Source organism: Trachypithecus francoisi, unplaced genomic scaffold, assembly GCF_009764315.1.
Source record: "Trachypithecus francoisi isolate TF-2019V2 unplaced genomic scaffold, Tfra_2.0 Lachesis_group14, whole genome shotgun sequence".
Taxonomy (NCBI): domain Eukaryota; kingdom Metazoa; phylum Chordata; class Mammalia; order Primates; family Cercopithecidae; genus Trachypithecus; species Trachypithecus francoisi.
The window spans coordinates 31,442,945-31,470,464 of NW_022681459.1; the positions used below are offsets into that span (position 1 = coordinate 31,442,945).

The following is a 27,520-nucleotide window of genomic DNA, read 5'->3' on the forward strand; positions in this document are numbered from 1 at the left end:
ACATGGAACGATTATAAGGTTTGCATGTTAAATAGCCCTTGTATGTTAACTTCCTAAATATACCTTTATGGGCTCAATACCACTTTGCCATAAGCAGGTAAGTAAAGAAAGAAATCTTGCATTCTGGCCCGTGCACTGTTGCGTGACTGGAGCTGCATTGATGCCCTAATCCTGGGTCTGTTTCATCTTTGCAGACAAAGAGTGATGTGTGTGGGAGTAGGGGTTCAGGCAGGAGCGCTCACAGGGCCTTCAAAGACGGTGGAGTGGAGAGAAGAGCTGTGCCTGTTAAATGTAAGCGCCCCGAGCTGCCATGAGCCGCTGCGTGTGGGCCAGCAGCCTCTGATGTGTGCTTCCTCTGACTGCAGAAGGAATCATTAAGTCACATCAAGCCTGGGGCCTGTTTAGAAGCTGTCAGGACCATCTTCACTGCTCCCTGATGCCTCCATTGTGAAGACCCAGCCCACCTCTGAATGCAGGGACAGCACCTGTGCTTTTTCTGGCAGGCACAGCTCAGAGCAGGAAACCTGGTCTCCACCTTGGGCAGACAGCAGTGGTCCAGGCAGTGTGGTCTCCTGGCACCCCTTCCTCCCCTCCTCGTGGCCAGGGCCACAGCCAGCCTCCTTCTCCCTTCTTCCGCAGCCACCCTTGGGAAAGGATGCTGTGGAGTTAGAGGCAGGGGAGCTTCAGGCCTGGTTGCGTCTCTCCCTAGCCTGGGGACCTTTGAACAGTTCCTGAGTCTCCTCCCACGGCTCTTGCAGCAGTGCGTTGAGGTGGCTACAGGTCTCTGTTGCTGTGAGTGCTGCTCAGCCCTCAGGGGCATGTCCGTCCGCCTGTGGCACTGGTGTCCAGGGAAGAGCATGCAAGTACCTGGAGATTTCACCTGCCGCTTCTGATCCCCCCCAGATTCTCTCCAACATGACATTAAAGAAAAGATACTTTTGAAAACCAAAGGGAACTTTTAGAAGTCAGCGTAGCTCCGAGACAGAGGCTTGTTTCTGCTCTGTCTTGGAGCTGAGAGTGGCTCCAGCCAGCCACCCTGTTCCTCCAGTAGCCCTAAGTAAGGAGTGCTGTGTCCCTGGCCTGAGAACTTGGCCCATCCAGGGGCCTGGACTGTGTCTGTCACTGCCAGGGGTGGGAGATGTGGCCTCGCAGCTGTCACAGGGACAGTTTCCACTGGCTCCTCTGCCATGGGAGAGAATGGAGCAGACAGGCCATGAGGCCAGCATGCAAGCACGTGGAGGGGTCCTGCCTGGCGGCACCCTGCAGCTAGACAGCACTGCACACCCGCTGGCCAGCACTGAAAAGGCAGATCAGACCAGGTGTTGGCAGGGGCGTGGAGGAGCAGGAGCTCTGTGTGCTGCTGAGGGGATGTAGATAATAGAACCTGGAGCTCTGTGCGCTGCTGAGGGGATGTAGATAATAGAACCTGGAGCTCTGTGCGCTGCTGAGGGGATGTAGGTAATAGAACCTGGAGCTCTGTGCGCTGCTGAGGGGATGTAGGTAATAGAACCTGGAGCTCTGTGCGCTGCTGAGGGGATGTAGGTAATAGAACCTGGAGCTCTGTGCGCTGCTGAGGGGATGTAGGTAATAGAACCTGGAGCTCTGTGCGCTGCTGAGGGGATGTAGTAATAGAACCTGGAGCTCTGTGCGCTGCTGAGGGGATGTAGGTAATAGAACCTGGAGCTCTGTGCGCTGCTGAGGGGATGTAGGTAATAGAACCTGGAGCTCTGTGCGCTGCTGAGGGGATGTAGGTAATAGAACCTGGAGCTCTGTGCGCTGCTGAGGGGATGTAGGTAATAGAACCTGGAGCTCTGTGCGCTGCTGAGGGGATGTAGGTAATAGAACCTGGAGCTCTGTGCGCTGCTGAGGGGATGTAGGTAATAGAACCTGGAGCTCTGTGCGCTGCTGAGGGGATGTAGGTAATAGAACCTGGAGCTCTGTGCGCTGCTGAGGGGATGTAGGTAATAGAACCTGGAGCTCTGTGCGCTGCTGAGGGGATGTAGGTAATAGAACCTGGAGCTCTGTGCGCTGCTGAGGGGATGTAGGTAATAGAACCTGGAGCTCTGTGCGCTGCTGAGGGGATGTAGATAATAGAACCTGGAACCCTGCACTGCTGAGGGGAATGTAGATAGTGGAACCGCTGTACCGTGGCCTTGAACAGTTTCTTAGGATGTTCCGCATGCAGCTACCGCAGGATCCCGCCGTTCTACTCCTAGGTGGTACCTGCAGGAAATGAATGTGCTTCCATGAGAAGAACTGTGCACAGATGTCCAGAGCAGCTTGATTTGGGTAGCTCCCCTGGGAAACAGCTCGAATGTTCTTCACTGGGTGAATGGAAGCCAGTGGTGGTATTTTCCCATAGTGGAATTCTAAACAGAAAGGAACTGTTGATACGCTCAGCAGCATGGATACATCTTCAGTAAATACCGAGTGAGAGAAGCCAGACACAAAAGAATACTTACGACATGATTCCATTTGTATCGACTTCTGAAAGTCCCGGAGCCTATAGTGACCACAAGTGAGGGATTGTCAGGGGGCAGTGACGGGTGCAGCGGGAGCAAGGACTGCGAGGGACCAAGGACTGCAGACTTCTGTGAGCCGCTGTGGGGCAGCTCCAGGTGTAGACACGGGCAAGGCTGTCACACTGTAGACTTTAAGTTTGTGCAGCCTGTTAACAATCAATGATACCTTTAAAAGGCCACGGCGCCACATTACACACGCAAGGATAAATGGTGAGTCGGTCTACACTGCTGGACGGGGCCGTCAGAGCTCTCACTGAGTACCTGCTCCCCTGGCCTGGCCCCTCCTCCCACACAGCCCCAGGGCCTCTGCGCCCCTTTGACCTCAGGCGCCAGCCTCCTGGGTTGTCTCAGTTGTGCCGTGCCTGTCACCCAGTAGAAGCAGCCCCTGAGGCAGGATGTCCACACAGCCTGCATTCCACAGAGCCCCACCGGCCTAAAATCACCACAGGGTCAGAATCTAATGTAAGGGGGGTTTATTCAAAGGTGGTTGGAGGCTGGCCCAACCGGAAACACCAACTCCAGAGGAATGGAGTCCGCCCTCGGAAGCAGGGAGGGGAAGGGTGCCATTGGGCAGGTAGAGGCCGAGGGGCTTCTAGCAGGATCGTGGCGTCCTTCCTACAAGGTGGGCACAGTCACAGCGTTTGACGGGTGACGGCAGTGCCTGTTTCAGGGAAGGGTACATTTAACCCATCAGAGGGTGCGGCAGTCACGGCTTCCCGTCTTCTGGTCTAAGCAGTGCAGAAAACAGGGGAAGTTCATCTACAAGGGTCATGAACCAAGAAGGCAGGAGGTTTCTGCCCCTGGCGTTGGTTAATTCTCTCCAGTCATTGTGCAGAACAAGGAAACAGCAAATTAGTCCCTGGCCTGAGAAAGGGGAGCTGCACGTGCATGTCAGGGGTGCAGTCCCATCTCTCACAGGGCATGAGGCACGGTCCTGTCTCTCACGGGGCTTCATGTGCCCAGACTGTGTTCATGTTCACACCTGGGAGGAGGGGAAGCGGGCATGGGCTGTGCGGCAGATCCAGCCGATCCACAGGGCCTTGGATGAGGCGTCTCTGCAGCTGAGGCTGGCCCTGCCAGGACTGACCCCAAGGCTGTGGCTAAATTGGGCTCCCAGCACTGGCCCTGTGTCCTCTGTAAGGGGTTCTTCACCCCAGTTCTACGCACGGACTGTCCCCACCTCTAGGCCCCACGCTCAGCCCCCTTCAGCCTGTGTGTCCTCAGGGCACCTTCACTCCATCCACCTGGATCTCCCCATCTTAGTGACCGTCTCCACTGTGGGTGCCGAGACCCTCTCTGCTTCCGTAGCTATGCGTCAGGGCCACTGTGTGAGCTGGAAGTCGGCGCAGGGAACTCTGGAGAAGGGAGGGAGTTATGGGGAGGGGAGCCATTACTAACAGGGAAGCCCCAGGAGGAGGGACCACCATGGAGCAAGGACTGAGCGCGAGAAGGAGGGTGTTCTAGGCCCAGGCAGGGCGAGAGTCTCGGGGGAGGAGAAGTGCCGGGGGCTTTTACCCTCAGGGCCTGTGGCAGTTGGGGGGTGGTGGATGAGGCCTTAGACTAAACTCTGAGAGAATGGGACCGTGGAGAGTTGTCTTGAGTGGGGAGGAGGGAGGGGGCTCTGTGTTGCTGGTTGGAGGCGTCCCTGGCACCTGTGACAGCAGGGGCTGGAGAGTGGGGCAGGACTTGGGGGGCAGTGAGGGTGGAAGAGGGTCAGAAAAGCTCAGATTGTGCCTCACATGGTAGGTAGGGGCTGCTGGGTTTGTTAATGCATGGGATGGGGTAGGTCAGGAGTCGTGCTGGTCACCTGTGTCAAATGTGGGTGTCTGAAATCCCCGTGGCCACAGCTATAGGCTGCATCCCCTGGGATCTGGGGTGCAGAGTATGTTCTGGCCTGAGACACATCTGGGGATGGTGGTCCACAGACCCTCTGGGCAAGTGCAGACAGTAGGAGGAGGTGGGGACCCCGGGTGCAGATGCGGGGCAGGGGGAGGCAGGTGGGGACCCTGGGTATAGACAGGAAGGGAGGCAGGTGAGGGCCCTGGGTATAGACGGGAAGGGAGGCAGGTGAGGGCCCTGGGTGCAGATGGGACAGGGGGAGGCAGGTGAAGATCCTGGGTATAGACAGGAAGGGAGGCAGGTGAGGGCCCCGGGTATAGACAGGAAGGGAGGCGGGTGAGGACCCAGGGTATAGACAGGAAGGGAGGCAGGTGGGGACCCTGGGTATAGACAGGAAGGGAGGCAGGTGAGGGCCCTGGGTATAGACGGGAAGGGAGGCAGGTGAGGGCTCTGGGTATAGACGGGAAGGGAGGCAGGTGAGGGCCCCGGGTATAGACAGGAAGGGAGGCAGGTGAGGACCCAGGGTATAGACGGGAAGGGAGGCAGGTGAGGGCCCCGGGTATAGACGGGAAGGGAGGCAGGTGAGGACCCAGGGTATAGACAGGAAGGGAGGCAGGTGAGGACCCAGGGTATAGACAGGGAGGCAGGTGAGGGCCCCGGGTGCAGATGGGGACAGGGATGAGGCGATTGGGGGCCCAGGCCCTCATGGGATGACTGTGCCTGTCTCTTCTTCCCCTCCCGTTGCATGGGCTAAAATGTGGTAAATCTCCAGCACTGGACAGGACAGAGGGAGGGACCTGGATGGACCAGAGCTCTGCCTGTTTCTGGAACACAGTGTGGGGAGTGGTGGGCAAGCCTCAGAACGGGCTCCATTCTGAGGAATGGCCAGTCGCATGGGGCCTTGGATGCCCGTGGTCAGAGCGTGGGCTGCTGCAGGCTCCACTTCAGCCCTTCATATCCTGGTAGCCACCAAACTGCCCCATGGACTGTGGGCAGATGGCCAGTGTTAGCTGGGAAGGACAGCAGCAGCCACAGAGGTGGCAGCAAGGCCAGGGTACTTTGCAGATGGCATGGACGGGCAGGTGCCCAGGGACAGCCAGGGAGTAGCTGACACCTCGTTCACCCTGGCCTTCCAAGTGGTCTGCAACTCTGGGAGCTGCTAACTGGAGCAGGGTAGATCCTCTGGGGTCCTGGGCACTGAGTCCCAGGTGACCCGCACTGCACAGGACAGCCCGTCACTCACGCTGCCCTTGCAATGAAGAGAGGCGCTGGCTGCAGCTCGCTGGCCTGTGTGACTGATAGAGGCTGACAGCCTGGAGCCCCAAGCACCCCTGGCAGGAGCTGACCCACTTTCCCTTCCCTCGGCTGGAAACCTTGACATAACAGATGGCTGCAGGGCCCTGCTGTCCCTCTGATAGGGAGGAGAGTTTTTAATTAAAAAGGAGGCACAGAGCTCCAGAGCGGCCACACTGAGATCCAGTCCATGTGTGCTGGTCTGTCGGTACCCACAGATGAAAGGCTGCAGCCGGGCTTATCTCAGGCTGTCCGTGTGCACGCAGAGGTGCTTATTGGGCCACGCCATGCATTGGAATGGATACTCTTCTCTCCTTTCTGAGACCTTTCTACACGAATGCACTACTTAGAATGAGTCACCGAAGCGATGGCATGAGCTGTGCTGTCCAGCAGAGCTGTCCGTGGTGCCAGAAACGGCCTCTCTGCATTTCCCCCGGGAGCTGCCGCTGCCCACACAGGACTGTTTTGCACTTTAAATGTGCTTGTGGATGTTTAGTTTTAAACTGAAAAAGCCACATGGGCCGATGCAAGAGCATTTGGATGCAAGGGTGGTCTGCAGGACCCTTTGTGCTACGTGAAGTCCTCGTTAAATGCAACGTGAAAATCCTTGTGCTTCGAAGTGTCATTTTATCACACATAATAATGTAATAAAATTATAAATTAATACAAATAATATTACAGATAACAGTTTGTAATAAAATTGCAGTAATTTTGTGATAGTCTGAGTGTGTTGATGACGTGTCCTATACCTGCGTTTTTAAGCACAGTAAGCACGGGTGTAGACAGCATCCGCGGGGGTGTAGACAGCGTCAGCGTGGGTATAGACAGCGTGTCACTTTGTCAGTGCAGAGGTACATCTGAGGCTGTGGCTCCACCCCAACACCTGTGGCTGCTCTTTGCAGATCCTCCTTACACACCACACAGGCAGTTGGAATGGGCTTTGCCTCTGTGTTATCTTTGTGTTTTTCTTTTAGCTTATTTTTAACAGAACTATTTTATTGAGAAAAAAGCCCTTTGTCCCATCTTTTAACCCATCGCCTCTTCTTCTGTGTGAACCGGTTGAATGGAAGGGCAGTGTCCAGGCAGCTCGATGATGGTGGGGGTGCGGCTTCACAGGGTTCTGTTCCTGGTGGATTTTGCGAGGCAGCCCCCTGGGTGAGGTGTTGCCCTTCAGGGAAGGACTCGGTGTGGAACTGACTCTGCAGAGCCCAGTTCCTCGGAGCAGGGCCCCCACCGTGCCGCACAAAGTCGCCCTGACTGTCGCACGAGCTCCTCCCCTTCACTACCATCATTCTTTGCTGGTCAGTCATAAAATGAGGCCTTAATTTTGCCCAGTGGGCTCCGTCAGTTCGCTGGATGACAGTGCACAGCAGTGACACGATGACTGCAGACAGCGCTGTGTGCGTGGAAGGCACTTGCCGAGAACTGCCAGGGACACCAGCTGTTTGGCAGCTTAGTTGACAGAGACTAAGTCACATGAGAGCATGAGGGGATGAGGATGGCAGGCTCGGGATGTGAAGGGCCAGCTCCTACACCCTGGCGAGGGGACTCTGGCACCCCGCAACCGTGTGTTGAGGCCACAGCAGAAGCAGAGGGGCAGAGCCGCAGGGCGCTGGGCCTATGAGATGCGAGTCCCCAGGGCCTCACAGGGGTAGCTCCTGCCAGTCTCTGGCTGCTGAGAGAGGTGCTTCTATGAGCCTGGGCAGATGCAGACCTTGGCCAGGAGCTGCAGTGGCCTGTCCAGTGTCAGGAGGGAGGTAGCCGTGGGGCCTCCCTGGAGACCTCTCCCAAGGCCCTCCCCTGAACTCCTGCATACGCTGTGCCAAGCATGCGAGGCCTGGTCAGCATGTGGCGGGTGGGCAACCCCTTCCCACTGCCACCCAGGAGGCCCCTGGATGTGCATGGGCCATGAGACTCTTCTCTAGCAGCAGCTGTGCCTTCTCTCTCCAGGTGACGCCTTCTGGGCCCCATCTGTCCTTCCTCACAGCACCCTCAGCGCCTTAAGCCACCACCCCCAGCCACAATTTGGCAGAAGGATGGAGTCCAAGGTCTCAGAAGGTGGCCTGAACGTGACCCTTACCATCCGCCTGCTGATGCATGGAAAGGTAAGAGGAGCCGCCATTGGCACTGTAGGAAAGGCGGCCGCAGCAGACAGAACCTGATACTGCCTGGGTCTTTGGATCATTTTTTAATCTCATTTTAAGCAATCTCAAACTTACAAAGCAGTTATAGGTACAGCCCCTTTGAGACTCAGTGCCAACCTGATACCTCCTGCGTGTTTCCTACCAACAGGGACCTTCTCCAGCACAGCCACACACAGCCATCAGTGTCAGGGCACCCACACGGATGCATTCCTACCACTGGCTCCCTTCATAGCGGCCATACAGCATCCCCTGGTGCCGTCTCGAGTCCCTTCCACCTGGAGTAGATGGTTGGCTTTGACTCTGCAGTTGACACTTTGCAGTGTGTGTGGAGCACCTGTGCCTTGGTCTAGGTCTCCTGGCCGTTGGCAGGAACACAGCAGCAGCTCTGCCCTGGGGTGTGCCTGTTGGCCGCTCCCAGGAAACTCCTCGGACTTCCAGAGCATGTGTTTCTGTCCTCTGGGAGGCGGGTTGCTGTGTTCTTCCCTGGCTCATCCTTCCGTGACCACGTGATTTGCTCCGATGCCCTCGCTGCCCTGCTTTGGCCAGAACCCCAAGGCCTGACGAGTCCCTATTCCTACAGCCCCATCCTGCTCTCTGTTCATCTTGTCCTCCTTGTCCCAGGCCTGGAACCAGCCACTCCCTCAGTGGCTCCTGTATGTGGTGGCATGTTCTGGAAGCCAGGGCGCGTGGTGCTCCTGGGCTGCTGTGGGTCCCGGGCTGCACCTCCGCAGAGCACTTCCTTCCATGTTCAGCTCCCTATGTGGAACCCCAGTTCCAGCCCCACAGCACAGGGTCCCCCAGTTCTTCCTGCCTCAGGTGTGCACCATGAGGAATCCAACTGCCAGTATCTGTGTGTGGCCTCCCTCCAGGAGGAGGATGGCGGAGGCTCTGGGCTCTAGCCCCACAGCACTGGCACATCCTAGGTTTCCAGAAGACAGCCTCCTCCTGAGGGAAGGTGGTGGTACCCACACCCAGAGCGTTCATTCCTGCAGTGGAGACAGAGGGACCTGCCTCTCCGACTGTGGGTGTCAGGAGCCAAGGCCCCATGGTAGATGAGGCTCTGTGAGGCCAGGTGCACAGCCCCATCTCCAGCAGCAGTGGCCATGCTACCCAGCTGCACTCTGAGGGGGAGGTGACCTGGTTGACAGGGGCCCCTCCTTGTGTCCAGTGTCCCTCTCCCTCCATGGACCCCTCTGCACGCCGTCCTCACGGCCTCCCTCTCTCTCCACAGACCCCTCTGCACGCCATCCTCACGGCCTCCCTCTCCCTCCACAGACCCCTCTGCACGCCATCCTCACAGCCTCCCTCTCCCTCCACAGACCCCTCTGCACGCCATCCTCACAGCCTCCCTCTCCCTCCACGGACCCCTCTGCACACCATCCTCATGGCCTCCCTCTCCCTCCACAGACCCCTCTGCACGCCATCCTCACAGCCTCCCTCTCCCTCCACAGACCCCTCTGCACACCATCCTCACAGCCTCCCTCTCCCTCCACGGACCCCTCTGCACGCCATCCTCACAGCCTCCCTCTCCCTCCACGGACCCCTCTGCACACCATCCTCATGGCCTCCCTCTGCCTCCACAGACCCCTCTGCACACCATCCTCATGGCCTCCCTCTGCCTCCACAGACCCCTCTGCACACCATCCTCACGGCCTCCCTCTGCCTCCACCAGCCCCTCTGCAGGCCATCCTCATGGCCTCCCTCTGCCTCCATGGGTCCCTCTGCACGCCATCCTCACAGCCTCACAGAGTCACCATTGTTGGCCCCGCTTCAGGTGACAGGCATAGTTGCACCCGTCAGCTCCGCCCCGCTGCTGGACAGGGAGACACTGGGCCACTCAGCGCAGCGGGGAGTGTGTCCCAGACCACCTCGGGCTCGCAATCAGAACTGTGGCAGCGTCTTCCAGCGTTCCTTTTAACAGGCCGCCTTTTAAATAGCAGTCATGGAGCACTAGCAGTGCTAAGTTTTATTTGAGTCACACAATGGAAGGCTTTATTTTTCACACATTTCTTCCAGGGTTTCCTGGCAGCCTGAGTGCATAGGTGATGCCCCCTGAGTTATTTATTGGGGGCAGCAGCTGCCCTCCGCTGGGGCACTTAGAGTCAGCCCATCTCTGGCCTGGTCAGGTGGGTGCCCAGGAAGCCCCAGCTCAGGGCCTCTGTAGGGGCAGCCTGGCTTGTACACACACACCCCACCCCCACCACCGGCAGATTCTGAATTCTCCCTTCTTCACTCACACAGGGAAGGTAGGCAGGTTTCGGCAATGTCTGCCTCCAGTGTTTCCTCCTCCTGCTGTATGACATTATCTTTCTGTGATTTTTTTCCTGCAGGAAGTTGGAAGCATCATTGGGAAGGTAATTATTGATGGAATCTCTGCCTCTCTTGGGGTCTCTGTGAGGGGATGGTGAGGACGGCAGCCTCCTTGGGTGCTAGGTGGCACCCAGTAGGTGCGCCGTTCCCAGTAGGTGGGTGGTCTGTGTTCCATGAAGTCAGGACCCCAGAGGTGTCACCTTTATGCTGCGTGACATTGAAGCTGGTCCCTGGCTCTGTGCAGCCTGAGGGGAAGGGGTTCTCCCCAGCTGGTCGCCTCGCTGCCCCCTGCCCGTGGCCTTGGTGGCCAGCCCTTCTTTCCCGGTTGAAGACCCCACAAAGAATGATTTCTCACGCGTTCTTCAGCCAGCCGTGTAGTCTGGGTGGTCTCCAGGAGTGCCGGTGGAGGCGGCAGCCCCCAGACACTTCCTTTCCAAATCAGGGCTGGCCCAGGGGAAGTAAGGCCCAGTTTGGAAGCCTGCTGCCCTGGGAGGCTGAGCAGTGAGGGCCACCTCCCCGTCTTTGTCACATTTTCACCACCTCCGGGGGTCCTGTGTCCTTCCCCTCAGTCCCACCATGGGGGCGCCTCTAGTAGGTCATTGTCCCGGCTTCCTCCCAAGCACTTGAGAGGGCGCGTCTCCGAGAGTCACCACCTCCGGGAGGGCGAGCCAGAGCTCAGCGGGCCATGTGGGGCACCTGAGGGCACACACACTGCCACGTGCCACGAGTGAGCTGCTGTAGGGAGTCAGGTCAGACCTGCACCACCCTTGCCAGCTGTGTGCCTGTAGGTGGGTGCACCTGCCTTCCTAGGCCTCAGTTTCCCATCCGAAATGTCCACCAGGGTGTGGTGGGCATGAAGCCTGGCCTTCTTAGTGGAGAGGCTGGTTTGCTCCTCCAGCGCCGGTGGGAGGCTCTGCTGTGTGGGCACATGGGCCAGGCCGTTCCCCACCCACCCTGGGCCGCATTGTCCTCAGTGCCAAAGGGACGCCTCTTCCTTATTGTCTAAATCTTTATTCCAGAAAGGAGAAACTGTGAAGAAGATGCGTGAGGAGGTGAGTGTGGTGGGTCCTCACCTGTCTGCAGCCATTCCCCGGTGGGTGGGGAGGGTCCCCAGACTCTGCCCCTGCTGACATCCTACCTGTGCTCCCAGCCCGGGCCTGTGGGGAGTGCAGTGTGGGGCCTCTTTCCCCCTACTCGGGCCTCCTGTGCTTCCCTGTGGGGAAGGAATCCATTGTATTCCTTTTGCTAATTAAAATTTCCTTGTGAAGGAGATTGTTGAGAAGCATTTTACTGTTCAGTCGTGGTTTGCCAGTCAGCGGACAGAGGCATGTGTTTGTGTCAATTGTCAACGGACTTTGGCCCCCGGCCCACTGGCCCAAGGGTTTCTCTGCTCTCACCCTAGAGTGGTGCGAGGATCAACATCTCAGAGGGAAACTGCCCAGAGAGGATTGTGACCATCACAGGCCCCACAGACGCCATCTTCAAGGCCTTTGCCATGATCGCATACAAGTTTGAGGAGGTAACCTGCACCCGGGCACCTTGGCCAGCCTGGCGGGGGCGGGCCTGGTCCCAGCTGGCTCCCTGGGCCTGCTTCCCTGTACCTGCACTAGGGGATGCCCCAGCCCGCCCAGGCAGCCCCATAACTACATTCACCTCCTTTACCTCCCAGGGTCTCTCCCCAGCTCTGGTTTGCCTGGTCAGGGGCCAGTGTCCCTCTGTCCTTCTGAAGCCAGCTACTCCCGGCTGTATGCCTTAAGTCCACCTCCCTCAGCTTCCCCAGACCCTGCCCTGGGGCACCTAGCATGGCCTCAGAACACCCCACCCTTCCCCCCGGGGCATGCAGCCTGGCGGACCCTCAGGCCCCACCAGCACCTCCAGCCTCCAGCCAGCTCTGCCATGTGGCTCACGACGAAGCCCTGGCTGCACAGCCCTGGTCCTCAGCCACACAGCACCATGCCTCTGGCCCCCCATGAGAGCTGATGTAGCCTGGCTTAGATATAGATGGTAAAGGTAGAGATCATCCGTGTTGGTGGTTATGAGACAGAGACAGAGACAGAGAGAGAGAAACAGAGAGAGAGAGAGAAACAGAGACGAGAGAGAGAGACAGACACAGAGAGAGAGACAGAGAGCGAGGGGGAGAGAGAAAGAAAGAGCAGCACTTCTGTGTATTCTGTCATTGAGTGAAATTATAATGTCTTCCATGTGTTTCTAATTTTCTTTAAATTGCTGGAAGTTAGAGATGCATTTAGTGTCTTTGAGGGGTGACCATTAAGTAATGAGGTACACTTTGTGGAAATAAACAAAGAGCCCTCCAAGGGAGAATGGGCAGAGGCTCTTTAGTATTCAAAGCTGGCCATGGTGGTGGTCGGTGCCATCTTCTGTGCTGGACAAGCTCAAAGTCAGGCAGGAGGGGGAACTTCGGAGTGGGAGAGGAGGGGAGGGATGTGCTCTGGGGGAGGCAGTGGGGCAAGAAGTGGGGCATCCCATGTGACTGGTTGGGGGAGTGTGCGAGGCCTTTTCCAGTGGGTCCTGAGTTGGAAGTGGGGACGCACATGAGGGAAGCTGACTGCTCAGGGCCGAGTGCAGCAGAGGCTGTGGCCTGGCCTCCAGGGCTGGACGCTGCAGACACTGGGGCCAGTGTTCCCCTATCACAGGTGGCCTGGCCACTGTCTGGAGGTTGTTTCTTAGTTTCCCCTTTTAGCTATTCTCTCATTTGCAAGAGGATAGCCAGTTCAGGAAAGGCTAGAGAGCCAGGTCATGCTGCTTGGGGATGGTTCAGTTGCCTTTTTGGTCAGCTGTACTGCGGGGTCCTCTGGATCTTTCTGTTGCTGAGTCATTCTGGCCATTGTCTGACGGGAGACTGATGGAATGCAGCAGACCAGCATCGTGACACCAAGACAGAAACAAGAACAACTGAGTCCCCAGATGGTGGTAAGACCAAGAGCGCTGTTACCCAACCCAAGGCAAGAGGACACATCCCATAGCCATGAGGACCAGCCTTGGAGAGCCTCGTGGCCACTCCTTAGGGTGCTGGGCAGCCCGCTCCTGGGACCTTCGCTCTACAGGTGACATGTGCAGTGGCACAGACACCAGCATGGCTGGCCAGCAAGAAACCTGGAGAAAAGCAATTACTTACCGCTGCTTATGCCAACACATCTTCCACCCAGGGCAGGCGGTGTCCCACATTACTTCTGCCAGAGTTGGCGATGTGTTTCTGACCGCAGTTTCTGCCTGTGTGAGTCCCACTGTGGGAGACATTCAGTCATCCCTCCCACAGAGTACACAAATAATCACAGGTGGCCTGGTTTTGAGTTTGAGTCAGAATTTCCAGCTGTGGAGATTATAGAATTAGGGTCTTTGTATATAAAGAAGTCTCAGGATACCTTTGCTAAGGTGTCTGAGGTATTCATCTGAGGCCAGCAGGGCCTGGTGACTGGCCCCAAGAAAGCAGTGTCTGGTGGAGGCATATGGAGACTGGGGAAGGGCTGTGGCTCAGGCCAAGAGGTTAGAACCGAGGCCTGTACCCTCCAGCTTCAGTTGGGACCTGTCTTTGTTTCTCCCTCGTGGCCAGTGTTTAACGGCTGGTTGCCCTATGCAGGTTGCTGAATTTAAGTTTCAAATGACCTGGGGACCGATCAGTAAACTTTAATAATTGTTTGCTTTTCTAAGAGAAAGGGATGCTAGCAAAGTCACAGGTGATTTGTTTAGAGTCAGTTGTCCACGTAGATGCAAGCAGAAAGCATCAGCTGTCATCCCCCAGGGTCCCATTTGATGAAATTGGCATGTCTTGAGATTTTCCTCCCTGGGGCCTGGTGGTGGGCGGTGTGTCCAGTAGTTAGTGAGAGTGAGGGCAGTGGTTACTGTTTGAGATAATCAAGAATGGCATTAGAATGAATATGTGTTAACCTAACAATTATCATCAAGTGAAAAGAAAATAGAAAAGGGACCGTCACCAGAGGTGGATGACAACCAGGGGCCCATGGAGAATGAGAGGGAGAATGATTAAATGTAAGCAGATGAAAAAGGAAACAAATCAGACAGAGGTCTTGTCAGGACATCTAAGCAGAAACTGGCCCTAGTCCAAGGTCTTCGGCTCTCAGGAAGGTCTCGGATCAGCCGTCTGTTTCTGAAGAACGGCTGCCTCTAGAGGATCTCAGAGAACCTCAGTTTGAGGTCCTGTATGGGAGTCATTTTCTGGTTGTGTGGAATTCTGAATCGCCACTTTGGCTGTGAAATGTGAAACCAAGGACTGATTCCTTGGAGTTTCACTGCTGGATTTGTTAGCAATACTTCCAATGAGGTTAGAGAAACAGATTTTCTCTGATGTCCCTTCCAATAGACAAAATCTCCTGGTTGAAGAACCTACGGAGGATGTTTGGGAAGATGTCATGGGAAGCAGCCGTAACCTACGCTATTACGTAGGTTACGTAGGGCTGTGCTGAGTTCTCTGGAGTCATTTGCCATCTCTGCCCGCAGCAGGACAGAATCAAGTATCGGGAATCCCTAAAGGTACGAGCCCTCCAGTCATCAGTCCATGGAGGGGAGAGCTGAGGTGTCTCCAAGTGAGCAGACTGTTTGGCCAAGAAAGCTTGAAGGATTCGGAGTTTTCATCTTTGGGTCCTTCGGTTTTTCCAGAAGACTGGGGATGGTCAGGACAGTGTTGTTCTTGAGTAAGGGATAACCACTCACAGAGTTCTGTTATAATGGTTCGTGTAAAATGTATTTCTCAATCACTTCATGTAAAAGTTGGTATGCTTCAGCTTGGAAATACAAAATCAAGGAATTTTTTTTAGCAACTTTAAGGACTACAGCTTTTAAACAAGGAAATGCTTCAACCCATCCTGAAAACAGACACACAACAACGAAAGCATTTCCAGTCCCAGGTGGACGCTGGTTAAAATCTACCTGAAGGTGTTCAGAGGGCCCTTGAGGCGTCGCTCTGGGGAGTTATCTCACCCTCACACCATGTGGGATTGTGCTGTTGACCGATACCTGGCCTGAAAAGAACCTCAGCAGTCTTTGTAAAGCTTCCCACCGATGCTGACTGGAGATGTTCATCCATTTGTCTATGGCATGAGGAGTAGTTTCATGGATTGACTTAGCTAATACCCGTTTGAAATCTGGTGCCAAAGCCAGCTGTCTTGCGAGCACCAGAAAAGACTGAGTAAAGGTACAACCAGAATTTTCAGAATTTGTCCATTCTTCCTTTTCAAAATCAGGGGTGAAGTGTGGAAATCTTACAATGGCCTCTTTGCTTGCCTCCAGAGATCCAGCCTTCAAGGCTTAGCTGGAGTCCGCCATGGCCAAAGCACTGGTGGGACAGAATGACCCCCCAGGGCACCTCCTCCAACCTCCGCATCTCCATCTGCACTGGCCTCGCATCTGCAGTCACCACCTCTCTAGGAAGAAGTGTGCCTGAGAACTCAGCACGCGGCCCATGTGGGGTGGGCTTCCAGCAGAGCTAAAGCCCCTCTGTTTCCAGAGCATCCACCACCACGGGCCCTTGGCCAGTTGACAAGCGCCGGCGAGTGTGCTGAGTTCTGCCTCTGGCAGGCTTTCCCCATCACAGGGGACTGTGCCAAAGGAGAGCCAGGTTAGCAGCAGCACACTGTCCAGCCTGCTTGGGCTGCCATTGCAAAATGCCACAACTGGGCGGCTTACACAGCAGACGCTGGTTCTCTCACAGTCCAGGAGGCTGGAAGTCTCAGATCAAGGTGCCATCAGGGCCGGTTCCTCTGAGGCCTCTCTCTTTGGCTTGCAGACGCCACCTTCTTCCTGGGTCCTCACAGGGTCACCCCTGTGTGTGTCAGTATCTTCGTCCCCTCTTCTTACAAGGACACGAGTCAGATTACGTTAGGTTCTACTGTAGGCACCCCATTTTACCTTAGTTACCTCTGTAAAGCCCCATCTCTAAACACAGTCACACAGAGGATCAGGGTTTCAGTGGATGAACTTGGTCCGGTTCTGTAGCATAGGCCCTGCCTGATCATCTCCAGCTTCGGTTGTGAAGTAGGACGTTAGGCTGGGGTTCTCAGCAGGAGTCTGCTAAGGCTGCAGGTGGGTGGGGTCCCTCCACAGGCTTCCTGGTCTCTGAACAAAGGAGGGTGTCACCAGGACTGAACTGAATTGCTAGGGAGATTTAGGTCTTCTAGGTCTTAATGAGCACCTGGAAAAAGCAGGAGAGGGCTTCAGTGACCCCCAGGGCGTGACCGTCCAGGTTCATCGTTGTCCTCCCCAGTGAGGGCAAAACATGCTCACTCTCCTGTCTAGCGGCAGCCCTGGAGGGACAGCGTGAACACCCACCACCATGAAGCAAGTGGCTTTGGGAAGAATGGACAGCGAAGTTGTGTTTCGGTTCAGTACACTAGGAAGTAAGGGAGAGTGATTTTGTTGGTGGCCCTGAGGTCTGCAGCAGATCAGTATCTCTGTCTGTTTGGTATCTGTACTGGCAGGACGGGCACGTCCCAGCGGCTGGGGTCGGGTCAGGAAGGCCTTTGGGTAGGAGCCGTAGGGGTGGGGTCAGGTCGGGAAGGCCTTGAACAGGGGACGTTTATCAGTAGTTTAAGACCTTCTTTTGGATTTGGGGTCACAGGATTGTGGAGAATTTCGGGTCATGTTTTGGTGGAACCTCTCGGAGCCTTTGGAGGCTCTGCCCCAGTCATTTTGCCTGTGTTAGTGGGATTGTGTCAGGTGCAGCGTCAAGACCCTTGTCTGGAGTCTGCACCCACCTCATGAGGTGGGGGTCTGCCCAGAGCCCACACAGCTTGCCAGTGGGCCAAGGAGTTCTCCGGGAGCTCAGGAAACAGTGTCTCTGATGTGCATTTAAGATGCCATTCCATTTTCAAGCAAAGTCTCTGCCTACTAAATTTTCAGGGGTGGAGTCCCAGAGCAGGAATGAATGTTTTCCAGGCAAGGGCCCAAGGGTTAGGAAATAGGGAGAGAAAACACGGCGGGTTATTTGAAGCGCCTTCCAGGGTGTGGTTGTACCTAAACTGAGGAGGAGGATGACATGAGACCTTTCTGCAACTCGGATGCAAGAAGAGTCGCCATAGCCACCGGGAGGATGAGGAAGACGCCCTGCGTCCAGCATTAGTCACTCTGAGGGCTGAGGGCCAGGTGGGATGCTGGCCGCCCGTTCCTTCCCGGGCTCCCTCACTGCCTGGACCCAGGATCTTTCTGTGTCTCAGTTGTTATTTCTGAGGATGGGATCATCTTTTCTCTGGCGTCCTTTCTGAATGCAGCAGCTATAATGAGCATCCTTGTCCGGCGCTGGGGCTGGTGAGGGGTTCCTAGCTCTCTGATCTTCAGGAATCCTGGCTCATTTTTGTTCCAGAGCTTTTTCAGTGTGTTCTGCCAGTGGCTGTCATTCAGCAGAAGGGCTATTCCCATCCCCACTTCTGTTTTCACGTGGGGTTTCACTCCACTGACCTCATGGGACGACAGGGCTGCCCTTACGCCAGCGCCTCCCTTACCTTGAAGGGTAGAGACAGTCGAGGTTGTCAGAAGGGACTTTCTAGTCTGTCCCCAAATCTCCAGTCGTTCCATCTTACGGCTGTTTGTGATTGTTCTAATCAGTTTCTGCTGGGGATGTTTTAGGAGTGGCATTTAGGACTTTGCTGTGGGACCTTTTTTGATCCTCGGGTTTATTTGTTGACAGAGTTCAGGTAACTCTGGGTCATGTGCAACCAAAATAATTCTAAATTCTTCTGTTGGTCATTGCAGGTCTTGTCTGGGTGTAGGGAATCCATAAGTATAGCTCTGAATTCAGCTCCAATCCAAGGTTTAGCTTCTGGAGTTGCCTATTCACCTGGCTTTTGGGGGGTTGGGTTTTTACAGGCAGCTGGCATTTGGGGGTTTTAGGAGGGCTGGAAAAGAGAGAGGTGGAGTCGATGGAGGAACTGGAAGGGAAGGACAGGGCGGGGGAGTGCTGGGCAGGGGCAGCGGGAGGAAAAGGAGGGGAGAGCTTATGAGCCTGGGGGTCTGGTGTGTTGCTGATGTCTGCCAGGTTGCTGACTAGCTTTAGCCAAAGAATGTTTAGTGAAGCTATTTTTAAATCAGAACTTCATATGGAGGCCTCTTCCTACCAATCAAAAACTGCTGCCCATTGGGCCTGAAAAAATCTTATTTTCTTTCTTTTTTAAGGTGCCTCTCCCTGAACAATTTTGTTAAAGTCGAATGTTCCCCGGGGCAGCCACTGAGGCCCAGTCATCCTTGGGGAATTGAAACCACTTGGAGAAACAGGCACCAGAATTCGGGTTGCAATGAGTCCATTCAAGAGTTTTCTTGGGAGAGGAGGGGATTGAGACATGGCCCCATGAGAGTGGGTGGCAGGAAGTGGGAATTTAGTGCCCGTGCCTGTGCCTCAGGTCCCCAGCCTTGACACACAGAGGCTCTCCCCAGCCTCCAGCAGGTACAACACCGGAGAGAGCGCTCTGTCTGGGTCAAAGTCAAGCTCCCAGCACCAAAAATAGACACATGGGAACACCGTCCTATTTTCTTGGTAGTCTATAGCAGTTTGTCCAGGCACACACTGACCCAGGCCTTGTTTCTAAGAAAAGGGCACTTTTTGTGGAGACCAAATTGTGTTGCCCTGAATCGTAGCTCAGGCATGATGGACCCAGAGCTGGGGGGTGTCCTGGGGGAGCCTCCCTGTCACTGCCTCTGCCGAGCTCTTTACCGCGCTCTGCAGCGAGCTCCAGGCCACAGCCTGGACACTTCCCATGCAGCTGATGGAAGCCCTGTCCCCCATGGGTTACCAGCCTGAACCCAAAGCCCAGCTCCGTCTCCTGGGTGTCAGGACCACGAGCCAAACACCAGGCTGCCCAGGAGGGTGGGCACTGGCCCACCCCCACCTCAGCCTTTGCTGCCCCCTCACACTTCTACATGCGTCTCCTTCCCCAGGCCAGACCCCAGGAGCCATTCTCTGCCCCCATACCCTCGACACCCAGTTGTGGCCTGTCCCCAGCAGCCCTGCCTCACCTGGCCCTGGGCATCTACCCAGCCCTGCTAGTCTCCAGCCTCCATTCTCCCCTCCCCTTATGCCAGTGTCCACACTTCCTGTGTCAGCCTGTCTACCCATATCCCCTGCCCACCAGGTCTCCACGACCAAGGCCAGACCTGCCCCAACCCCACTGTGGCACAGTGACCATCCTGCCTTGCCGTCTGTGTGCCGTGTTGGGCCTGCCCGTCCATCTCAGCAGCATCTCCTGGTCCTCCCTGGCCTGGCCTGGCCACTGTGTCCTCGGCTGTGCACGGGAGGGGCTCTGTGGGCTTCTGAGCGTGGGAAGTCAGGACGCACCCCCTGCACTCCTCCTGCTTTCTCACTGCGTGAGGCCTGATGTGCTGCCAACACGTGTGTCTCTCCCTAGGATATCATCAACTCCATGAGCAACAGCCCTGCCACCAGTAAACCCCCAGTGACGCTGAGGCTGGTGGTGCCTGCCAGCCAGTGCGGGTCCCTGATCGGCAAAGGAGGCTCCAAGATCAAGGAGATCAGGGAGGTAACAGGACCTTCCCAGCCTGGGCCGCTGCGGAGCCTCTAGGCAGGCTGCGGATGGTGGCCACAGGTCAGGCAGCCTTCCTGAGCCTCATCCCTGCGGTCTGTAAGCCCAGTGCTGGCCACGCAGACCCCACAGCTCCAAGTCCAAGAGAGGAACACAGGACCCATGAGCAAGTGCAAGTGTGCTGCAGGGACCCGCCCCCCCCCCACACCCCCCCACTGCTCACCCATGGATCCTGCCCACCCACTGCACACCTATGGGCCATGCTGGGGACAGGGAGGAACTAGCTGGTCGCATGGCTCTGGACAAGGGAGGCCCTGGGCACTGGGCGCTGTATCTGCTCCCTGTGAGGGGCCTCCATGGCACCTGGAGACAGCCCTGAGCCATCGGCCTGTCCCAATGGGCGGAGTTTGCAGGTGTGAACTTCACATTCACACGTTTGTCCCGTTTCAAGGAAAGCCTGAATCCTTTCCCTACGCAGCAGGACAGCCGCCCCAATCTTCATTTCCTTTCCCAAGACCAGAGTCCACCTTTCTCTGTGACCTAAAACTCCACAGAGAGAGAATTCCATGTATTTGAAAGGAGTCATTTATCTCCCTGAAAACGCCTGTGGTTAGATGCCTCCTGTCTAGCCTTGGCCAGGTGTCACTTGCACCTGAGGGAAGGCACAGGGCCGGGTGGCAGGCTGTGGTGGCAGCAGCGGCACGGGGGTGGTGCTGGGATGGGGGCGGGGGAGGGGACACGTGACTGAGTGCCAGGCTGTGGTGGCAGGGGCAGTGCTGGGATGGGGCAGGGGAGGGGGTGCGTGGGTTGTATGCAGGTTTCTAAGGAAGTGTTCTCAAGCTGCCTTGGGTGCCGAGACCCGGGAGGTGCTGCCACCCTGGTGCTCCCTTCCAACGTCACCTCTCTCCAGTCCACAGGTGCCCAGGTGCAGGTGGCCGGGGACATGCTGCCCAACTCCACGGAGCGGGCGGTGACCATCTCGGGGACCCCAGATGCCATCATCCAGTGTGTCAAGCAGATCTGTGTGGTCATGCTGGAGGTACCGTCTGCATGCCAGGACGAGCCCACGTCAGTGCTGTGTTTGGCCTCCTGGCACTGTAGGCAAAGGCTTGGAAGGCCCGGTTGCCCCGAGGACTCACACAGTTGGGGCTGTGGAGGGCTCCGGACCTGGGCTTCCAAGGCAGCCTGAGCGAGAGCTGTGTCGGTGTGGGTGCCATAGGGGTACGGGGGCTGCCAGCTCAGGGTCCAGTGTCTTCATGGGGGCTTCTAGGGGAGAGCAAATGGAGAGGAGGGAGCCTCTCCTCTCATCTTCAGAGTTGGATAAGAAGTTGTCATCCCACTGAGGGGTCTTCTGCACTGAGTTGGAGCTGCAGAAATGGTGCTCATTACACTGGAGCCAGGCCTTGGCCGGCAGCTGGGGGTGGGAGGGAGGCAAAGGCAGTAGGCTCCTCTGCTCATGCAGTTCTGCAGAAGGAGGCGTCGTTTTAAACCACTGTGGAGGAACAGAGGGCAGAACTCGGGAAAACATACGAAACCCATGCAGAAGTAGAGATGGGTGAACAAAAGCATTAAAATGGAAAAGCAGAGAAGGACCGGCTCAGAGCAGACGCCTGTCTTGAAATTTTGGGGGGAGGAAAAAAATCTCTGAAATATACTCAAAATTCATGAAGCTATCAACAGTTGCCAGTCTTTCCTGAAGCAAAAATGAAGAAGCATCACCCCAAATGGAAGGTTCTAGCAGCTCTGCGGGGTCAGCCTCCGGCCCCTCCTGCAGCCCAGGCTCACTCCTCTCTCATACTTGGCTTGGGGTTCAAACCCCGTGTTTGCCTCTTTAAAAAATGTTTGTGTAGTTGTTTCCCTGAAGTTTGATATTTTGTGAAGTCAAAAATATTTTTCAAAATATTCTTGTTCTGAAATATTCCCCACTCCCTGGTTAGGGTGACAGTGCCACGCTGGTCGGAGCTCTCTGTTCAACCCTCCAGTCTCGGGTCCTGGGGCCCTGCCGGCCGAGGCTTAGCAGCAGCCAGTGACATGAACAGTTCTAGGAGGGACATCCCTAATGGAGGGCCGAGGTCCAGCTCCTCAGCAACACGTGGGTCTCGTCAGTGCCACCCCGTGCCTCTGCAGCTGCGTCCCGGTGCAGTGCCAGCTGCAGCTCCACAGATGCAGGTGCACCCGCTGTCCCAAGGCTGCCCACGCCCCCAGGGCCGTCATCCCAACCACCTTGTCTCCTTCCTGGGCAGGGAGGTTTGAGCAAGACAGGGAGCTCATAGCATACGTGGCCAGTGAAGATGGCCGGGCAGCTGCCCTCACTCCTGCTGACTGTGCAGCATCCCGAGGCCCAGGGGCCATCATCCCAGGGAGGAAGATTCGTCACACCTGGAAAGAGCTGGCTCCGCCCTCAGATGAAGAGTGACTGGAAAAATAAATCAAGGATGCCTTGAAGACCCTCCTGGTTGATTGCAGGACTTCTGGGCTTGGTAGTGGGCATGCCTCACCTCACACCTGGGAGATGACGGAGGAAAGGGCTGCCCAGGGTGCCATGAGTCTGGGTGGGGCCCGCCGAGAATACAGACATCGCCACAGATGGTGCCCTGCCCACCCAGGGCCCAGCACCCCTGCACCCAGTGCAGGGAGGCTCGTGCGGTCCCAGGGGAGGCCAGCAGGCCCCGTGCCCACACAAGAAGCAGGAATCACAGGTCAGGGTCAGCTGGGAGCTCCTGTGCCAGGGTAGGGGTCGAAGGCCCATAGCACAGGGGCACCGGCCTGAAGCTGAGCATCTCCAGGAGTCAAGGAGGGTGGCGGCGGCTCCCGTCCACCTTAGCCAGTTCCTCCCACCCCAGACCCAGCCTGAGTCAGCCCAGACCCACCCAGCATCCCCTTCCTCACAGTACTTGAGGCCACACCCTAGGACCCTGGCCCTGCGGATCCAGCCACCCACTCCCCATCATGGGGTTTTGAGTGTGAGTGGCGCTCCCTGAGTGCTGGGCTGGCCCTGAGTCAGCCAAGGCCCCAGAACTCCCAGCAGGACAGGCTGCCCCCTGCCAGGAACGGCTCATGGGCTCCAGCCCCCACCTCTCCCTGCTGGACCAAACCCAGCTGTGGTGCCCCCCAGACCCAGGACTCCTGCCTCCCTGACCTGGGCCTGGGGGACGGTCACACAGGGAACTGACCCAGGAGAAGCAGGGCAGGCTCAAAATGCCAGCGCTTGAGAATGTTAATCCTCTGTTTCCGACAGAATAACCAAGGGAAATTACGGCCAACCTCATCATAACTATGGGATTTTTCCTTTGGAGTCTGTAAGCGCTTTAAATATGCTTTTTCAAATAGTGAAGTGGGGTGTTTCTAAGTCTCCTGTGGAGATCTCTGCTGACTGTCACCACAGGCCAAGCCAAGCGCTTTGGACATGGGTCCCGGTGGAGTCCTGCAGGGCTCAACTTTCTTCAGCGCACTCAAGAGAATTGCTCCAAGGGGCAGCTCCCTGTGAAGCCGTGCAGCCTGCAGGGCCCTGCGCATCCCAGGAGGGGCCCCCGCGGAGAGGCCAGCACCAAAGGGACCGTCTGGGTTGGCGGCCAGCCCTTGTCCAGCAGGGTCTCATGCACAAGGGACCCACCCCACCTGGCCTCCCACAATGGGACTGACCAGCCACAGAGCCTCCCAGGGATGTTCGGGGCAGGTGGTACTCTCAGGACGCCGGTGTGTGGCAAACTGCCGCCCAGGGCTCTGCAAAAAGGAGCCATCTGGAGGGACGGGCCGTAAGACAGCCACACAGAGGGTGTGGGGGCCGGAGGTCTTCACTCCCCTCCCCCAGCACTGCTGCGAAACTCAAAACTCAGGGAGGCGTGGGGATGGTGGAGCTGGTGCAGGGGGGTGAGTGGGGTGGGCCGGGGCGCGCCTCTCCAGTACCAGGCTGTGAAGCTGCTCTAACGCTCTCTCTCCCTCTCCTGTCCCTTTTCCTAGTCCCCACCGAAAGGTGCCACCATTCCCTACCGCCCAAAGCCCGCCTCCACCCCTGTCATTTTTGCAGGTGGTCAGGTAAGAGCCGATCCGCTCGCGGCCTCCACTGCCAACCTCAGCCTTTTACTGCAGCACCCGCCGCTGCCCGTTAGTGCACTCAGGTTTTCTCGCCTTCTCACGTGCACGTCTCCCACCCGTGCTGGAGGCAGAGCTCTTCCACCTACACCCAGCACCAGGCGGGCGCAGGGGGCCTTCAGAACGGCATCCCCCACCAGAGACGGCCCCAAGGGATCATGTTCTCCCTCCCTGACCCAGGCAGGAAGATTTGGCTCTGCCTAAATCCAGTTCTTGGAAACTGGGTGTTTTTAGGAAGCTTAGATAGCCAGCATGCAGGCGCTTTCTAGGTGATTTGACTGCTCACGTTGGAAACAGCATGGTGAGAACCAGGGTCTTGTTTCCCCTGACATCCATGTTCCCAAACTCCCAGGATGTGCTCGTAGCAGGGACACACGAGAGGGGGGAGCTCTGCACCGAGGAAGGACGCGTGGCCCGACCAGCGGGCGTCTGTGCCGCTGTGCCCAGACCTCTCTCCGCTGTGAGCAGGGTCCTCGTGGGCGCCCCACGCCCAGTCTGCAGAGCTGGCCCTTTTGGTGTCAGCCTTCGAGCTTTGTGTTCTCCCACCAGGGATGGCAGCACCTCTGCAGGAGAGTGGCGGAGGGGAGCCCTGCCCCAGCCCCTCATCTGAGCCCAAACCCTGGCCAGGGCATGGGGAGCACCCGTCCACCCACGGCCACTCTGTGGCCAACAGACTGAAGGTGTCCGGCGGGGGTTGGCCTGGAAGAGCTCTGCGTCCAGTCGGCTGCCATGTATGTCTTTGTTCAAGGGAGAGTTGAGACAGACGTCCCCACGGGTGACCCTGGCAGGGCAGAACGGGCCTGAGGTTTGACTTTACCATCAAAAAGAAGAGAAGAGGCAAATGTTAGGACTTTTCCTGGTGCTTTTCTTTACGGTGTAAAGGAAACTTATCAGATCTCCCAGTTGTGGCCCACGTTTGAGGGAGAGACGGAGTGTGTCCATCCCTTCCCTCCAAGGGGTCCCGTGTGCTCAGGGCAGGGCACGCCTTTCCCCCACGCTGGCCTCGTCTCCACAGCCTGGCACACACTCCTTCCTGCCTTGCTGTGGTCAGGGAGCACCCACATGCACGTGCTGTCCTTACAGCAGCCCCAGGACACGGCACACCCCCATTTTATAACCAGGAAACTGGGCCTGGCTAGCCAGGGATTTGCCTCGTGTCACAGCCCTGTGGGCAATGGGACATGTCCTTACCTCGCTGACTTAGGGGGCTCAGGTCACAGGGCCACACGGAGTCACACAGCGGGAGAAGTCCCTGTGCAAAACTCCATTTCACTGCTTTCCCCAAATTCATGGTTAGGTAACCGGGTTAATAACCTGTGGACTCCACCGATGTTTAAATAAATCCATGATGATATCATGTGGTAAAAGGTAGGATTTTTTTAAAAAGGAAGGTGTATTTATACAAACACATGTGGAGTCACTTAAAGCCACTGGGGGTGGAGTCACAGCTCCAGGAGAGAGGGGGTACAGCTGAGCCCTGCTCAGCCACTGGCCATGCACCCCTCACTCCTGCAAAGAGGGCAGTAGCCCACCCTCCCGACTGCAGCAGGTGAAGTGCAGTGGGTGCTGTCCCAAGGCTGATACTAAAATGTCAGCCCTTTGAGCTGGGCCCAGGGGCCCTGGTGACAGTCTGGTCTGGCCAGTGGTCAGCCTTAGTGGTGGAGGACAGAGTCGCAGGGAGTTACCTGCCCTGAGGTAACCCAGGGGAGCTGCCAAAATGCAAACCCAGAAGTGTGGGCATGAATAAGACCTGAGCCTGCAAGGCCACTGGCGTCTCCTTGACAACTCAGACCCACAGGGCCTAGATTAGGACACACACCCCAATATGGACCTGAGAGCTCACCTGGAGGCCCGTCCACTTCCTGAGAGCTCACCTGGAGGCCGTCCACTTCCTGAGAGCGCTCACCTGGTGGGCTGTCCACTTCATTTCTGTCCAGTTGGAGAAATCAGGGACCTGGAAGATGCCCCACCACTGTGAGTGCTCTGGGGGTGCCCACGCAGCTCCCCTGTGGCCTCTGCACCCAGCAGCAGCTCCTGTCAGCCACCACCGCGTTTCTAGCACAACATGGTCATGAGTTCAATCAGCAGAGCCTGCTAAGGGATGAGCAGATAGAAAACATAACAACACTAAGAAGATCAGTCAGAAAACTCGTGTGGCCCAGGATGCAGGATGCTTGAGCTCTTCCTTCAGCTCAGACAGTCGGGGCTGACCTGGGACCCTGTGCCCTGAGGGGGCAGCTCCCAGCGTGAGTTCCATGGCCCCTCACCTTCAGTGACATGTGGGAACATGCCCCTGGCAGCACAGGCCCCTCACCTTCGGTGACACGTGGGAACGTGCCCCTGGCAGCACCTTGACAAAACCCTCGCAGTTGGTCCTCAAGACACTTTGTCCAGGACAGTGAGGCCTTTGGTTCCTGCTCTACCTGATAAGATTCTTTTACTTCCTCAGCCGATGCAGCACTGTAGCCTCACAGCCCTGGGGCTTGTTTCAGAGCTGGGCTGCAGGCCGGGTCCCTGTCTGGAGGTCGATTGGCCTTTAACTCGCAGGATTGGGTTGTTTATGATGAAAACTCTTGGCAGATACAAAACCCATGGGAGGGTTTGGGCTGCACAGAGGTGACACGCGTCCTTCCCTGAGGCGTCCCTCTCAGGTGCACAGGGGCCCCACGTGTGGCCACCGCAGACACTGACACCACAGGTCCTCATGGGAAGTGGTGTGGGGCCTGCACAGTCAGGGGCGTCCCTCAGGTGCACAGGGGCCCCACATGTGGTCACCGCGGACACCGACACCACAGGTCCTCAGGCAAAGTGGCGTGGGACCCACACAGCCAGGAGCTGGTAGCTGCTCCCTCCACCCCCAGGCCGCCACCAGGACTGGTGCAGTCCCGTCCACGTCCTGAGTCCTGACAGCTGTCCATGGTCTTCACTCTCCCTTGATTCTGTGTGATCCATTTGTTGTCTGGCCACGAGTTTCTGAATCACCTGAAAGCATCTCCACTGATGGGACCTGTGGGGCAAGTGGGGCCTCGCTCACCTGCCCGGATTTCAGAGTCAGGGTGGATGGGAAGAGGCTGCAGGTTGGAGTCACTGTTTTGAAGGCAGGGGAAATGCTGAACCCAAAATGAGGCCTCAGGAACCCCACACGACAGCTTTGGAGGGGCGCATTGCCGCCCCACATCAGGAGGAGCACCCCCTCCCCGCCGCCCCCACGTCAGGAGGGCCACCCCCTCCTGTCTTCAGGGCGGTCATGAAAGGCAGCAAGCTGTTACTGACGTAGACCCGCTTCCTACGTAGACTGGCTTTTGGTGCATTGCTTTTGGTCACCTTTTAGAGCTTTTCTTTTGTTGTTTGAATTTCTTGGGGCTAATATTTCCCAAAAGTATTTACTCAGTTGGCTGATTACATTTTCAAAACCTTAATAATTAGTGGACCTCTTACTGGGAGGTCAAACAGATAACTCTTTGATTCTTCTGCTTTAAGAAACTTGGAGGCCGGGCGCGGTGGCTCAAGCCTGTAATCCCAGCACTTTGGGAGGCCGAGACGGGCGGATCACGAGGTCAGGAGATCAAGACCATCCTGGCTAACACGGTGAAACCCCGTCTCTACTAAAAAATACAAAAAACTAGCTGGGCGCGGTGGCGGGCGCCTGTAGTCCCAGCTACTCGGAGGCTGAGGCAGGAGAATGGCATAAACCCAGGAGGCGGAGCTTGCAGTGAGCTGAGATCCGGCCACTGCACTCCAGCCTGGGCGACAGAGCGAGACTCCGTCTCAAAAAAAAAAAAAAAGAAACTTGGAGTCGGAAGCATCAAAGCTGAAC

The 27,520-nt window shown here is 56.7% G+C and overlaps 1 protein-coding gene across 25 annotated transcripts in view; it reads left to right on the forward strand.

Moving 5' to 3' along the window:
• PCBP3 (poly(rC) binding protein 3) overlaps positions 1-27,520 on the forward strand; it is a 273,001-nt gene that overhangs the window by 221,448 nt on the left and 24,033 nt on the right. For 17 of the 25 annotated variants that reach the window (XM_033232649.1, XM_033232650.1, XM_033232640.1 and 14 more), the window contains 7 exons: positions 7,605-7,759; positions 10,129-10,152; positions 11,128-11,160; positions 11,511-11,627; positions 19,477-19,608; positions 20,522-20,650; positions 23,572-23,715. In XM_033232649.1, the coding sequence (XP_033088540.1) occupies positions 7,605-7,759; positions 10,129-10,152; positions 11,128-11,160; positions 11,511-11,627; positions 19,477-19,608; positions 20,522-20,650; positions 23,572-23,715 (734 nt within the window). Of the gene's footprint in view, positions 1-7,604; positions 7,760-10,128; positions 10,153-11,127; positions 11,161-11,510; positions 11,628-19,476; positions 19,609-20,521; positions 20,651-23,571; positions 23,716-24,055; positions 24,164-27,520 lie in introns of all 25 variants that reach the window. The other 8 variants (XM_033232652.1, XM_033232653.1, XM_033232656.1 and 5 more) reach the window with 2 other exon arrangements.